The sequence below is a fragment of the Microtus pennsylvanicus genome, chromosome X (genome assembly GCF_037038515.1).
Source record: "Microtus pennsylvanicus isolate mMicPen1 chromosome X, mMicPen1.hap1, whole genome shotgun sequence".
NCBI lineage: Eukaryota > Metazoa > Chordata > Mammalia > Rodentia > Cricetidae > Microtus > Microtus pennsylvanicus.
Window position 1 is genome coordinate 50,234,371 of NC_134601.1, and position 14,274 is coordinate 50,248,644.

At 36.7% G+C, this 14,274-nt stretch overlaps 1 protein-coding gene across 7 annotated transcripts in view; it reads left to right on the forward strand.

Annotated features, from left to right (window-relative positions):
• The window catches only part of Thoc2 (THO complex subunit 2), a 107,245-nt gene that overhangs the window by 31,567 nt on the left and 61,404 nt on the right, over nucleotides 1-14,274 (forward strand). For all 7 annotated transcript variants that reach the window (XM_075958439.1, XM_075958444.1, XM_075958443.1 and 4 more), the window contains exons 8-11: nucleotides 6,234-6,400; nucleotides 9,418-9,510; nucleotides 12,664-12,819; nucleotides 13,357-13,529. In XM_075958439.1, the coding sequence (XP_075814554.1) occupies nucleotides 6,234-6,400; nucleotides 9,418-9,510; nucleotides 12,664-12,819; nucleotides 13,357-13,529 (589 nt within the window). The remainder of the gene's footprint in view (nucleotides 1-6,233; nucleotides 6,401-9,417; nucleotides 9,511-12,663; nucleotides 12,820-13,356; nucleotides 13,530-14,274) is intronic.

A 14,274-nucleotide genomic window follows, 5' to 3' on the forward strand; every position in this document is an offset into this window, starting at 1 on the left:
AAAGTTGCCATAAGACCAAGCACCTTCTCCCTCAGGATAGGCAAGGCAATCTAGCATGAGGAATAGCTTCCCAAGAACAAGCCAATGCACCAGGATCAGCCCCTGCTACCATTGTGAGGAGTTCCAAAAATAGACCAAGCTAAACAATTGTTAAATCTATCTAGAAGGCCTAGGTAGGTCCCATGCAGGCTCTCTGGGTGTTGGTTCAGACTCTGTGAGTTCCCATGAGCCAGGCTATAGCTGGTTTGTGGATTTTCCTGTGATGTCCCTGACCCCTCTGACTGCTACAATCCCTCTTTCCTCTCCTCAACAGTACTTCCCAAGGTTGATCCAGTGTTTGGCTGTGGGTCTCTGAATCTGTCTCCACCAGTTACTGGATGAAAGCTCTCCAATGACAATGGGGGGTAGTCACCATCCAGGAGATCTCTCTTCCCACCTCCCAGGGAGATCCAATTGTCTTTCTTCGGCCCTCCTTGTTATCTAGGGTCTCTGGGGCTGTAGCTTTTGTAGTATTGTTATCTTTTACATTGTAGTTAATATCCATATATGAGTGAGTATATACCATGTTTGTCTTTCTGGGTCTGGGTTACCTCACTCAGGATGATTTTTTTCTAGTTCCACCCACTTGCTTTCAAATTTCCTCTCATTGTTTTTAATAGCTGAGTAATACTCCATTGTGTAAATCACCACATTTTCTTTATTCTTCAGCTGAGGGGCATCTAGGTGGTTTCCAGGTTCTGGCTATTATAAATAAAGCTGCTATGAATATAGTTGAGCAAGTGTCCTTCTGTTATGATTGAGCATCCTTTGGATATATGCCCTAGAATGGTGTCGCTGGGTCTGGAGGTATATTGATTCTCAGTCTTCTGAGGAACTGCCATACTGTTTTTTTTTCCATAGTGGCTGTACAAGTTTGCATTCCCGCCAGCAATGGATGCTCCACATCCTCCAGCATAAGCTGCCATTTGCGTTTTTGATCTTAGCCATTCTGACGGGTATAAGATAGAATGTCAGAGTCATTTTGATATGTTTTTCCCCTAGTGGCTAAGAATGATGAACATTTTTTCAAGCATTTCGCTGCCATTGAGATTTGTTTGTTGAGAATTCTCTGTTTAGGTGTGTCCCCATTTTTAAATTGAATTATTTGTCTCTTTTGATGTCTAGTTTTTTGAGTTCTTTATATATTTTGGAGATCATCTCTAGTCACTGGCTCAGCTGGTACTGCTTAAACTAAGTCTCTATTGTTCTATTTACTAATACAGACTCACAAGTCAAATGTTGTGTTGAAAACCTGCCAGCTCAGAGAGACCAAAAAGCAACCAGCTGACTTTCCTTTTTGGCCAGAGCCGCTGCAAGAGAGCCCCAGCAAGAGAGCATCTCTCTAGCCCTCCCAAACCAAAAAGACCTAGACACTCCCAAGTCCCTCTCCATTCCTTCTTGTGTATTTCTCTATCCTTCCTGGCTTCTCCATACTCAACATGGCTTATTACTGTCAACTCACTGCAGGCTTCATCCCCTGATCTAAGGTTGATTTTTTATTAACTCGGTGCTATCAGATATCCTGCAACAATCAGTCCTCTGTTGGATGTGGGGTTGACGAAGATCGTTTCCCATTCTGTAGGCTGCTGTTTTTTTTTATTTGATGGTGGCCTTTGCCTTACAGAAGCTTCTCAGTTTTAGGAGGTCCCATTTATTAATTGTTGATCTCTATATGTACTACTGGTGTTCTGTTTAGGAAGTGGTCTCTTGTTCAAGACTATTCTCTACTTTCTCTTGTATTAGGTTCCATGTAACTGGATTTATGTTGACCTCTTTGATCTTCTTTTTGACTTGAGTTTTGTGCATAGTGGTAGATATGAATATATTTGCATTCTTCTACATGCTGATATCTAGTTATGCCAGCACCATTTGTTGAAGATGCTTTCTTTTCTCCAGTTTATAGTTTTGGCTTCTTTGTCAAAAATCAAGTGTCCATAGGTGTATGGATTTATGTTTGGGTCTTCAATTCAATTCTATTGATCAGTGTGTCTGTTTTTATTTCAATACCACCCTGATTTTATTACTGTACCTCTGTAGTAGAGCTTGAGATCAGGGATGGTGATAACCTCCAGAAGTTCTTTTGTTGTACAGTATTGTTCTAACTGCTCTGTGTTAAGTTGAGTTATTGTTCCAGAAAGTTCTTTTCTATGCCTAAATCCTGAGGTATTTTCCTCTAGTGTGTCAAAGTTTCAGATCTTAAATTAAGGTATTTGATCCATTGGAATTAGTTTTGTAAAGGAGGAAGATGTGGGTCTACATTGTTTTACATGTTTATATCCTGTCTCCCTGGCACTATTAGTTAAAAAGTCTCCTTTTCAATATGTTTCTGGCTACCTTGTCAAAAGTTACATGGCTGTGGTTTATTTCTATATTACCTAGTTCATTTGTATGTATACAGTAATTGTTAGTGTGGTTGTGTAGTATAATCTGAGATCAAGTATTATATTATCTCCAGCATTATTTTTTAAGCCAAGGATTGCTGTGATAGTTGGGATCTTTTGTGCTTCTATAATGAAGTTTTAATTTTTGTTTTGAGACAGAGTCTCCTTAGCCTCCTTTCACTGGCTTGGCATTAACTCTGTAGACCAGGCTGGCCTCAAACTCAGAAAGATCAACCTACTTCTGCCTCCTGAGAACTGGGATTAAAGATGTGCACCATTAGGGCTGGCCATGTGTGATATGATTAATGAGTTCTTTTTTTTTATTTTATTTTTTATTTTTTTTATTTTTTGGTTTTTCGAGACAGGGTTTCTCTGTGGCTTTGGAGCCTGTCCTGGAACTAGCTCTGTAGACCAGGCTGGTCTCGAACTCACAGAGATCCGCCTGCCTCTGCCTCCCGAGTGCTGGGATTAAAGACGTGCGCCCAGCTGATTAATGAGTTCTTGAATTTGGTTTGTAAATGTCTTTTTAGAGGAATTTTTGTTCCTGTGTTTTTTAGATAAACTGACATCTTCTTTTTTTTGTGTGTGTTCTGATCTGGTATTGCTATCAAGATAATGTGAACTTTGTAGGATGAGTTTGGTATCTTTTCTTCCCTTTCTGTTTTATGGAACAGTTTCAGGAGTATTAGAACGTTCATAAATGATTGGTAAAATTTGGGAGAGAATCCAGTTTTTTTTTTCTGAAGAGGAGCTTTTTGTTTCAATCTTATTGTTTATTACTGATCTATTTAAATCATTTATATCTTATTGATTTAATTTTGATGGATCTTATGTGCTTAGGAATTTTTCTAGTTCTTTCATATTTTCCAGTTTTCTAAAATAAAAGTTCTCAGAGTATTCCCTAATGGTCACTTGTATTTTATTGACCTATATTGTAAGATCCCCTTTTATTTCTATTTTATTGATGTGGGTTATTTCTGTCTTTGATTTGTTTGGCCAGGATGTTAGTTCTCATTTCAAAGAATCATTTTTTGTTTTGTTGCTTCTGTGGTCATTTACTCTCTGATTAATTTCTTCCTTGATCTTTATTATTTATTGTTTTTTTTTGCTACCTATTGTTTTTGGGTTTGCCTTGTCCCCTCCCACCACTCCATGGCATTAAGGGTGTATCAAAATGGTATTTGTTTGAAAAATCTCACTGACTTTAAAAATGTAAAAATTTGTAGCTATAATCTTTTCTCTTAAAACTGCCTGAGGCTATCTTGTAGCTTTTGGTAAGTTGTATTTTCACTTTTCACTTTGAATTGTTTATTTTTCCTACTGTTTTCTTCATGGCCCATTTTAGTCATCTAAGGATATATTGTTCAGTTTTCAAGTATTTATGATTTGTGTAATTTCTTCTGCTGTCAGTTACTTGTTTTATTCCACGATGACTGGTTCTTTTGTATGCGTGAAGGAAAACTTGCATTGTATTTCTAGTAGGCTCCATTGATCACTTGTAAGAACTGGGGGATAGGAATGAGGGGAAACTGTACTGCATGCAAGATAAACAAACAAACGCTGCTGTCCCAGTACTTGGGAGGCAGAGGCAGGCAGATCTTGTGAGTTGCAGTCCAGCCTGGTCTACAAGAGCGAGTTCCAGGACAGGCTCTAAAACTACAGAGAAACCCTGTCTCGAAAAACCAAAAAAAGATAAACAAACAACATAAACAAAAGAATAACAACAACAAAAAAAACTGCATCAGGATTTGTGAGGACAGGTGGGCTTGTCCCAAAATAAGCCTTCTAGTCTCTTTTGAGCAGAGTCGCCTACCTTACCTTTTGAACATGGCCTCTGCTTTCCTTAACTTTACCAGGGACCCATGTGGCTGTAGCTGTATGTATTGGTCTTGGCTTCCTTTTCTTGACAGTTTTAGCTGTTCAATCAGTGTTGCTGAGTTTCCAAGGCTCTTCTCCTTTTTTGGTTTAGAATAGTGTATTCTGTATATACTGTCTTATCTCTTTAAATGGGTCAGCCAGAAGCTGCTTTCAGTCTGGGATCTTATCACATTGCATTTGTTGGCATGTAAGGTTGAAGATTTGGTATGGAAAAGTAGGATGGGCGTCTTATCTCTTTCAGTCTCATTGGTTCTTTTAGTTGTGTGTAATATGACCACAGAAACATTAAAAAGAAAAATGTCAAGCCAAACAATTCTTTGAAAGATTTGTGAACATTCAACTATTTTGACTGCATGATTTTAAGAGTGCTTAAATATATATATATATATATATATATATTAGTGCTCTGAATATAAACTTTATTCATTCCAGATTCATATTGCCTCTGTGAAAATCCCTTTGAAAGGGAAATGAGTTGACTTTTTCTGTCACCTAAACCTTTTCATATAATAGTAGCAACAAACTATAATAATATAACAAAATATGATGATGATGATGATGATCTCTGTGTAGCCCTGGCCATCTTGATTAACCTGAAACTTTTTAGAAGGTATTCTTGAGAACAAAAATTACTGTCTTCTTTTGCATAGTAGAGAGTAGAAACTCCAAATACATGGTCAAGAAATTTTAATAAAGAAGTTGTGCGTAGCATTGAGATGATACCTTTAATCCCAGAACTCAGAAGGTAGAGGAAGGCAGATCTCTGAGTTCAAGGCCAGCGTGGTCTACACAGTGAGCTCCAGAATGCTGGGAAGAAGGGGAGTGAGACACCATAGCTCTCCTCTCAGAGATGGACGCAGGTTAGAATCTTCCCAGTAAGCCACCACCTCGTGGTGCTACACACATTATTAGAAATGGGCTAAGCAGGATATGAGAGTTAGCCAGTAAGAGGCTAGAGCTAATGGGCCAAGCAATGTTTAAAAGAATACAATTTGTGTGTTGTTATTTCGGGGCATAAGCTCACTAGGCGGCCGGGAGCTGGGTGACAGGAACGCAGTCCGCTGTTCCTTCTACAGTTAAGAAATTCACTTTGCTTCATTCCTACAGCATTGTCAACTTCATCATATTTCTTGCTTTCATCTTGTTACATTTGCTATCATGTACTGAGTATCTGTTCATCTTCGCATATACTCCAGTTACTTTCAGCACATTTTTTCAGTGATCATTCTTCATAATGTGTGAACTTGTCTTAAGGATAGAAGAGGCAGTCGCTTAATTGTGTATCACAAGCTTGTGGACACTTAGTAGATAGCTACGTAATATTTAAATGGAGAATGAGTACATGACTGTTTCAGATCTGGTATTTCTTTACTTTTTCCCACATATTCTCTTCCGGGATGGTTTTGTATTCCTCCAAAGGCATAATGATATTACTGCCTCCTCTGCCCCCGTATATTTGTGGTGCTTAATATAACTGGTGGTTGGGGCTTATGATTTCTCTGAAGATCACATGTCTGTTGATGCTTAGGATAGACAAAAGCCTTTCTAAGATGCTTAGAAACAAGAGTGCCTATGTTCTACCACAGCTGTCATTTGAAAAAGATCTTTGGATATTGAAGCTTGCTGATTATTTAGAATTTCACTGTGTAGGAAACAGCTTGTTATGTAAAACCCTAAAGTTTAATAAAAAATGTTTTAACCCTTCAGTGTGGCTACTTTAAACTACTAGAGTATTCAAAGAGACCCCAATCTGGTTGTTTCTGTTTTCATCTGTGAAATATGTAATCTTTAAAAATGTTCCTGAGAAGATTCTCTTCTTAAGGAGGGGACACCAACTTTGAAAATAAGCTATAAATATAGTTTGATCTTACTATATATTATAACTGATGATTTTACTAGAAATGACATGTAACTTATGTTTCTCATCTGTTTCAGGATGCTTTAATCTGGATCCCAATAGAGTTTTGGATGTAATTTTAGAAGTATTTGAATGCAGGCCAGAGCACGATGACTTCTTTATATCTTTATTAGAATCTTACATGAGCATGTGTGAACCGCAAACACTGTGTCATATTCTTGGGTTCAAATTCAAGTTTTATCAGGTAAAAATGTGTATATATGTATATCTATAGGTTAACTTTATAAGTTTGTGTGTTTAGTTTTATATTTTATATGCACTGTAGTATTTGCTAGTTGCAGCTTAAACATTTAGCTGAGGAGATAGAGAAATGGAAAGCTGACTATATGATTTACATATGATTATATTATATGATATATATTAACACTTTAAATGATCTGACGAGAAAGTCTGGAGAAAAGCAGAATTAAATTTTACGTTATGAGAGACAGGGTCTGGTAATACTTGATTGAAGGAGGAGTAATAGTGTGTTGTGTCGGCAGAGACTATGCATTTGTTTCCTGGCTGCCCAGACCCAAATAATCACACAGAAACTATATTAATTATAACACTGTTTGGCTGATAGCTTAGGAGTATTCCTAGCTAGCTCTTACATCTTAACCTGTTTTTATTAATTTGTGTATCACCATGAGGCTGTGGCCTACCAGTAAGGTTCTGGAGTCCTCCTCCTGTGTAGCTACATGGCATCTCCCTGACTCTGCTTTCTTTCCTCCTCTATCTCTGCTTGGATTTCTTGCTTTGCTATATTCTGCCTTACCCTATGCCAAAGCAGCTTCTTTATTAACCAGAGATAATAAAACATATTCACAACATACAGAGGGGAATTCCACATCAGTGGTGAGACTTTTGTGCATAAATAAACTGTGATGCTAAAGATTGGTGGTGTGGGCATATCTAACAGATTAAAAGAATGGTCTGTAATCTTATGTGCCTGAATTGTAACATGGGCAAAAAAGTGGTAGAAAATCATCTCTGAATAGGTCATAGGCCTCTGGCTACATGTTATTTTAGAATTTGATATGTATATGAAGGGTATTAGAATTTTTAGGGATTTTATGAAGTACTTGAAGTGTATTTTGCATCTTTTTATTTAACCAGTATAATAACCGTAAAGAATCTCTATTCTTTGGTTATTTTTTTTTGTCTGCCATATTATTGCTAATGCTATTTTCTAAAAGATTTAATGGATGTGCCTACTATTGAAAAATTGTTTCTGGTGGTATTATACTATTATAAAATTAGCCACAACTTCTTCTCATTTTCTGTCCAAAAGCTTGAGAGTCCACCCCTCCCCCCAAGATAGGGTCCTCTGTGTAACAGCTTTGGCTGTCCTGGAACTCTGTAGACCAGGTTGACCTCTAACTCACAGAGATTTGTCTGCCTCTGTGTCTTGAGTGCTATGATTAAAGGTATGCTACCTACCATTTCCTAGTCCTGAAATAAGTCCAAGTATTTTATTAATTTTTAAAGGGCATCTTAATTATTTTATATTTGATCAAGAAACCAGCTGCTGAAATATAAAAGTAGAGAAAATTTAATTTGGTACATGATTAATTAAAATGTAGCTTACATGTTTGGAGTGTGTACCTTTCAGATCATTTCACAGTGAAGATTGATGACCTTTTGAGAACCATCAAGTTAGTTAATTTTAGAGTTAAAGAATAGTTTTACATGAACATATTGTTAATGATATAACCAGTGTGTAACTGAATTGCTTTACTATATTTGAACAAATTTTTTTGTTTTAAAATAATATTTAATATGCATTTTGGACAGTTTTTAAGATTAAGAAATATTTGATGTTAGAAACGACATGCTGTTGTCAGAAATATTTTTCATACTGCACTGTGTGACAGACAGTATTACCTTCTTGCTGTTGCCAGAGCTATCTTGGTTATTGTGAGAACTTCATCTTAGGACTGCTGAAGGGAAGAAAAGAATTGTCAGAGAATTTAAACAATTTGTGGTCTGTGAGGGAAAGTAAGGAAAGCTATGAAAACCAAAGTCTTACTTAAGGGATGGAATCATGGGTGTAAGCTCTTAGGAATGTGTAGTCACTAATTCCACACTCTTTCCTACCACTTCCTAAACTCCCTCTTTTCACAACCCACACTGATAAAAGCATTTAAAGGGAGACGGAAAGGGATGTGACAACTTTATAATCAGAAATGCAGACCATGTTGTACAGTTTAAATCTCACATTCTGTTCAAGTCTCCGCTTTTACTCATATATTCTTTTTTTTAACTCATATATTCTTATGTGAATGCTTAGTCTCAACATTTTTTATTTTATTTAAATAACATTTTTTTTCATTCATATACTGACCAAAGTTTTACCTCCCCCCTCTCCTTCTGGATCCTTCTCCCACAACTCCCATATACCCTCTTCCCCATCCACTCCTCCCTCTCCATTCAGAAAGGGGCAGGACTCCCATGGGCTTGAACAAAGTATGGCACATCATGTTGAGGCAGGACTGTAACATGAGGGCCTGCTGGTTGGGGTTTCTGTCCTACCCAGTTCCCCCAGCTGTTTAGCCCCAAAAGATTTGCACAGAGATTCTGCATTAGTTATAACTGATTGACCCCTTAACTCAGGCTTCTTATTAACTCTTGTAGCTCATATTAACCCATTATTCTTATCTATGTTAGTCACATGGCTCAGTACCTTTCTCAGCAGGGCAGGTCCCATCCCATTGGTGGAAGACGTTCCTTCTTCCCAGAATACTCCTGTTCTCATCGCCCTGCCTCTACTTCCTGTCTGGTTGACCCTCCTATACTTCCTGCCTGGTCAATCTGCATTTATTTAAAACATGATTGACAGAATACAGACAATTCTCCTGCACCACAGGACCAAGCACTTCCCTATGTATAAAGGCTGGGCAAGATAATTCAGCATGGGGAATAAATTCCCCAAAACAAGCTAAGCACCAGGGACAGATCCTGATCTCACTGCTAGGAGCCTCCCAAACAGACCAAGCTACACAGCTGTCACATACATGCAGGGGGCCTAGGTTGGTCCCATGCAGTCTGTTTGCTTGTACTCATCTAAGGATGTTTTGGGACGCTGGCAGAAATCTTTGCCCCCACTATTCAGATGTTTGGTTTTAAAAGGGAGAATAGTGAAGTGTATTGATGATAGGTAGAGAAGAGAAAAGATTTTAATTTTACTTTATACCCTAAAGATTTTTTTTTTCCTTTCAGGAACCAAGTGGTGAGACACCGTCATCTTTGTACAGAGTTGCAGCAGTGCTTCTGCAATTTAATCTCATTGATTTAGATGATCTTTATGTACACGTAAGTTGAGTGGTCTGTATTGGCTTCTGTTTCTCAGGGGCGGGGAATATGAGTAGATAGTTAAAAGTACTTCACTGCTGGCTCTAGACTCCTGGGCTGTATTTCTTTGAAGCTTTGTCTACTTTAAAAAAATTAGTGGATTCTCTTCTTTGGCAAACTATGGAAATTGAATTCTTCTTAATCACCCTTATAGATTTCAAGATTGGATAAAAGCTTTTTTGAATCATCACCTGTGCTTAGCTCATGGGGAAAAAGGTGAAGCACTAAGCAATGTAGTGCCAAGCTTCTTTATTTTACATGTGACTTGTAGGAAATAGGGAATTACCTAGATAGTTTTAGGTAAACATTGCTGTATTTTTATTTCTAGTATATTAAATTTTTTTCAGTATGTTTACTGTGTAATAATTGACCATTATTGGGATTTATTGTTGGGTCTAGTATCTAGAAGAGTTTATTATGGTTGTGACAAATGACTTCTAGTTCATCAAGAGTTGAGCTACCTGTTTGGGAAGCTAAAGTTTGCAGTACACCCTTATTAGTTTCTGCTTGGGATAGCTGTTGACTTAAAGTAATTCACAATTGTTGTCTTGGCTGCCTTTGAAATCATGTTATAATTTCCTTCCTATTTGTATGCTGTGGCTAGAGAGTTGAATAAAAAGATTGTCTCTACCTTGCAAAGTCACATTGTGGCTTTGTATGAAAATGTAGTCTGTGGTGTGAGCTCGTAGTAGATAGTGATCACATTCATCAATGGGTGGGCTGGGTGTTAGAAACTTTTCTAAACTAGTGAGGTTGAATTAGGATCATAGAAGAATAGATATTTTCCAGACTGAAATGGTAGAAATATATAGGTAAAATTAAGTGAGTTTAAAAGCCAGAAATTCCACAGCATTGGAGTTACCTGTGTAAGGAGACCCTAGGAACTTGAGAGCGGTTGAAGCCTAGGTGGTATGAGGGAGTAGTGAGGATGGAGAAGCAGGTTGGAACTAGACCATTGGAAGGCTTCTAGCTGCATAGAGTGGATAGTTTGACTTTTTTTCTTGGGATGAGATAACCATTAAAAATTTAAAGATAAGTGATACATGGACTGAAACTGGAATATTGGTTAGAAGATGAAGTATTGGAAAGCCTAAAAAACAGATCTGAAATGATAATGAACTTAAATACTCATGTTCCAGATTAGTAATAAATACAAATAGACTATGCTGCTACTTTGAGATGATATGGGTTGACAGATTGGATTTATATGCCAGTATAGAGTGTATGTGAGACACAACTAAAGCCGTGGCATCAGGAAATATTATAAGTAAGCTATGTGTAGTGGCTCATGTCTGTAATCAGTACTCAGGACAGTGACAAGAGTTTGAAGTCTTCCTGGCTTATGTAGCAACTTCCTGGCTAATTAGAGCTATGCAGAAAAACCTCTCAAACAAACAAACAAACACAAACATGCAAATAACAAAAAGAAAACAATGGATGTAAAATAGTGAGGATTTTATAGTTAGAAGATACTTTCTAGTAGTAGAACCTAAAGAGAATCATTTAAGGCAGTGGTTCTCAACCTTCCCAATGCTGTGACCCTCTAATACAGTTCCTCATGTTGTGTTGACCCCCCAACCATAAAGTTATTTTTGTTGCTACTTCATAATTGTAATTTTGCTACTGTTACAAATCGTAATGTAAATATCTGTATTTTTCGATGGTCTTAGGTGACCCTGTATAAGGGTCATTTGACCCCAAAGGGGTAGAGAACCACACATTGAGAACTGTTGATTTAAGGGGTTATGTGTTGCTCCACGTAAGAGTGCTTTATGTGGCTTATTCAGGGTCTTAGATTTAAACCCCAGTACTGCGAAACAAATAAAAACACATCAGAGAGTGTTAATGTTGTTCACTAAGAAGATAAAATCATTCTAACTTTATATACACCAAATCAACATTCTGAAAATACACAGAACTGGAAGTTGAGATAAATAAAAGCATTGCATACCATTTATCTATTAGTTACTGTCATCTAGGTAAAAGAGTTTACACTAGCCATTGAAATAAATCAATAACAATATGTTTGCCATTCAGAATGAAGAAAAGTTACTTACCTCTTTGTACGTGTCTCTAGCAAATTGACTGTTTCTCCCTTTTCTTTGATTGATAAGGTGAGGCATACAGTATTTAATATTTCACCTTTTAATGTTCACTGGTTGTTTTCCTTACATTAGCTATAGCTAATGAATTGAAATGGGTAAAAACATTTCTGTTGTAGCTCACTGGAGTGTCTTTCAGAAGCTAAGTGGCTCTTTTGGTTTGGTTTTCTTTTGTCAGGTTTATTATTACTATTATTATTATTATTTTGGTTTTTCGAGACAAGGTTTCTCTGTAGCTTTGGATCCTGTCCTGGAACTAGCTCTTGTAGACCAGGCTGGCCTTGGACTCACAGAGATCTGCCTGCTTCTGCCTCCAGAGTGCTGGGACTAAAGGCATACACCACCACCTCCTGGCAGGTTTATTATTATGAAATGCTTATAGTAACAGTCCTCCACATGTACAAGGTAACTGATTTGAGATAATCAAGTTTCACAATAGGGCGTTGACAAAATACTACTTTCTTTTTTGTATTGATTTAGAAACTAGTTTGTGACTTACTATGAGATACCAAGGTATTACTAGTTTTATAATAGATAATCAGAACATTCAAATCTCCCATATATATAATCTTTGGAGTTTGGCTTTTAAAGGGGCAATACATAGTTTTTCTTTGTTTGGGTGATACTAAAGTTCAAACATGGGATCTATTCATGCTGGGCAAACTTTGCTCTCTATCACTGAGCACCCTTCTTCCTGATGTTTTCAATGGAATAAGTACATATTTTGGGTATATTTATAAATTCAGTGGTGAGCATCTCTGTAGTGTGAATTTAGAACATTTAGCATACCAAAAATATGAAACATTTATTTCTACATGACTTTAAAATGTGTACAGTATTCAGGTACTAACCTTTTAAAATTGGACAGTAAGACTTATTTAAAAGGAAGTCATAGGTATGGGTAAACTAAACTTCTTATTTGTAGATTTATTAATTGCACAATAGAATTTGCCTTTTATATGTATAAGCTATTTATATTAACTCTTAAGAAATTTTAATGATCTCTTTTTAGCTCCTTCCAGCTGATAATTGCATTATGGATGAATACAAACGAGAAATTGTGGAAGCTAAACAAATTGTAAGAAAACTCACAATGGTTGTATTGTCTACTGAGAAACTTGATGAACGAGACAAAGAAAAGGACAAGGATGATGAGAAAGTAGAAAAGGTACATCATTTAGTCTAGTAAAATTTGCAGTGTTTAAAATTACTAAATTTAATTTCTCACCATTAATCACCTTATAAAAGTAAAATTTCTTAGTTTTGATTATGTTAAAATATGATTTGGGTAATATTTGGATTTTAATATGAATGGTACCTTTAGGAAAAACTGCTCTTTTTGTTTCTTGTGTAAATTTTAAAAATGTCACAAAATATATTGATTTTATTTTTGCTGTATATATAATATTCTTCAAGTAGTAAGGGGATTCTCAAAGATGAATGAATTCTAGTGAGTGTCTCCTGCATTATAGCATGAAGTCCAAGTTAATTCCAAATTTATAAATTATAATGCCCATGTTTGTGCTAAATGGAAAAATAAAACAAAAAAAAGATTCTATTTTTTCAAGTCACTAAAAATTCAGGCAGTTGTTAAATTTCCTAGATATTGTAACTTTTTGATGTGCATTAATTGTGATATTTAGCTGAAGTTGTAAAGAGAAATATCTGTATTCCAAGTATCATTGTTACTCTTGTTCATTTTTAGCCACCTGACAACCAGAAGCTTGGTTTGTTGGAAGCCTTGTTAAAGATCGGGGATTGGCAGCATGCACAGAACATCATGGATCAGATGCCTCCATACTATGCAGCTTCACATAAACTAATAGCTCTAGCTATTTGCAAGCTTATTCACATAACTGTTGAGCCTCTATACCGAAGGTATGCGACTCTGTATTAAGTGCTAAGATCTAGTTTGTGATTGCTAAAAAGATATGTGTATTTCTTTTCTCTTTAAATCTGGCATATCTATTACTATATTTTCTCAAAATGGAAGACTATTCACAGGGCATGTCAGCCATTTTTACACAGCTTCTCTCCTAATGTCCCAGTGTTGTAGAATATGTTCTGCAATGTTATATGAAAACTTAGGTTAAACTTCTGGAGCTTTTCTACATGTATTGAGAGTGAAAATACCTTTCTTTTATTTTTAAACTTTTCTTCGTGGGAGGAAGAAAATTTCCCCCTTTTTATTAACCTCAGGGAAACATTATTCTGGGGTTAATGACTCTGCATATTAGTATTCTGACACTCAGGCTGCTTTTTGGGAAATTACTAGCGTAATTCCTCTTATTATCCCGAATGTGTCCACTAGCCCTGTAGACGTCAGCCTATTTAGGGAACTTAGGAGCAGTATTAGCAGCAGCTCTGACTTCAGCCTCATAAACAAAGCCTGTTTCAGGCCTCTCAAAAGCCCCAGCCTTCATGACTTGTGCATAGCCACTAGATGCTGCTTTTATTGCGACTTGAGGTGTAGACAGCGTAGACCTCTTCAGAGATCAACTCCTGTGACTCCAAAGTAAGATACCTGCTTAGTATGTGAGAACTCTGAGCATGCTGTCCTTTCTAGTATTGTACTTCGATTGTCCAGTTATCTTGCCTACCACCCCTTCCTCATACTCAGTGT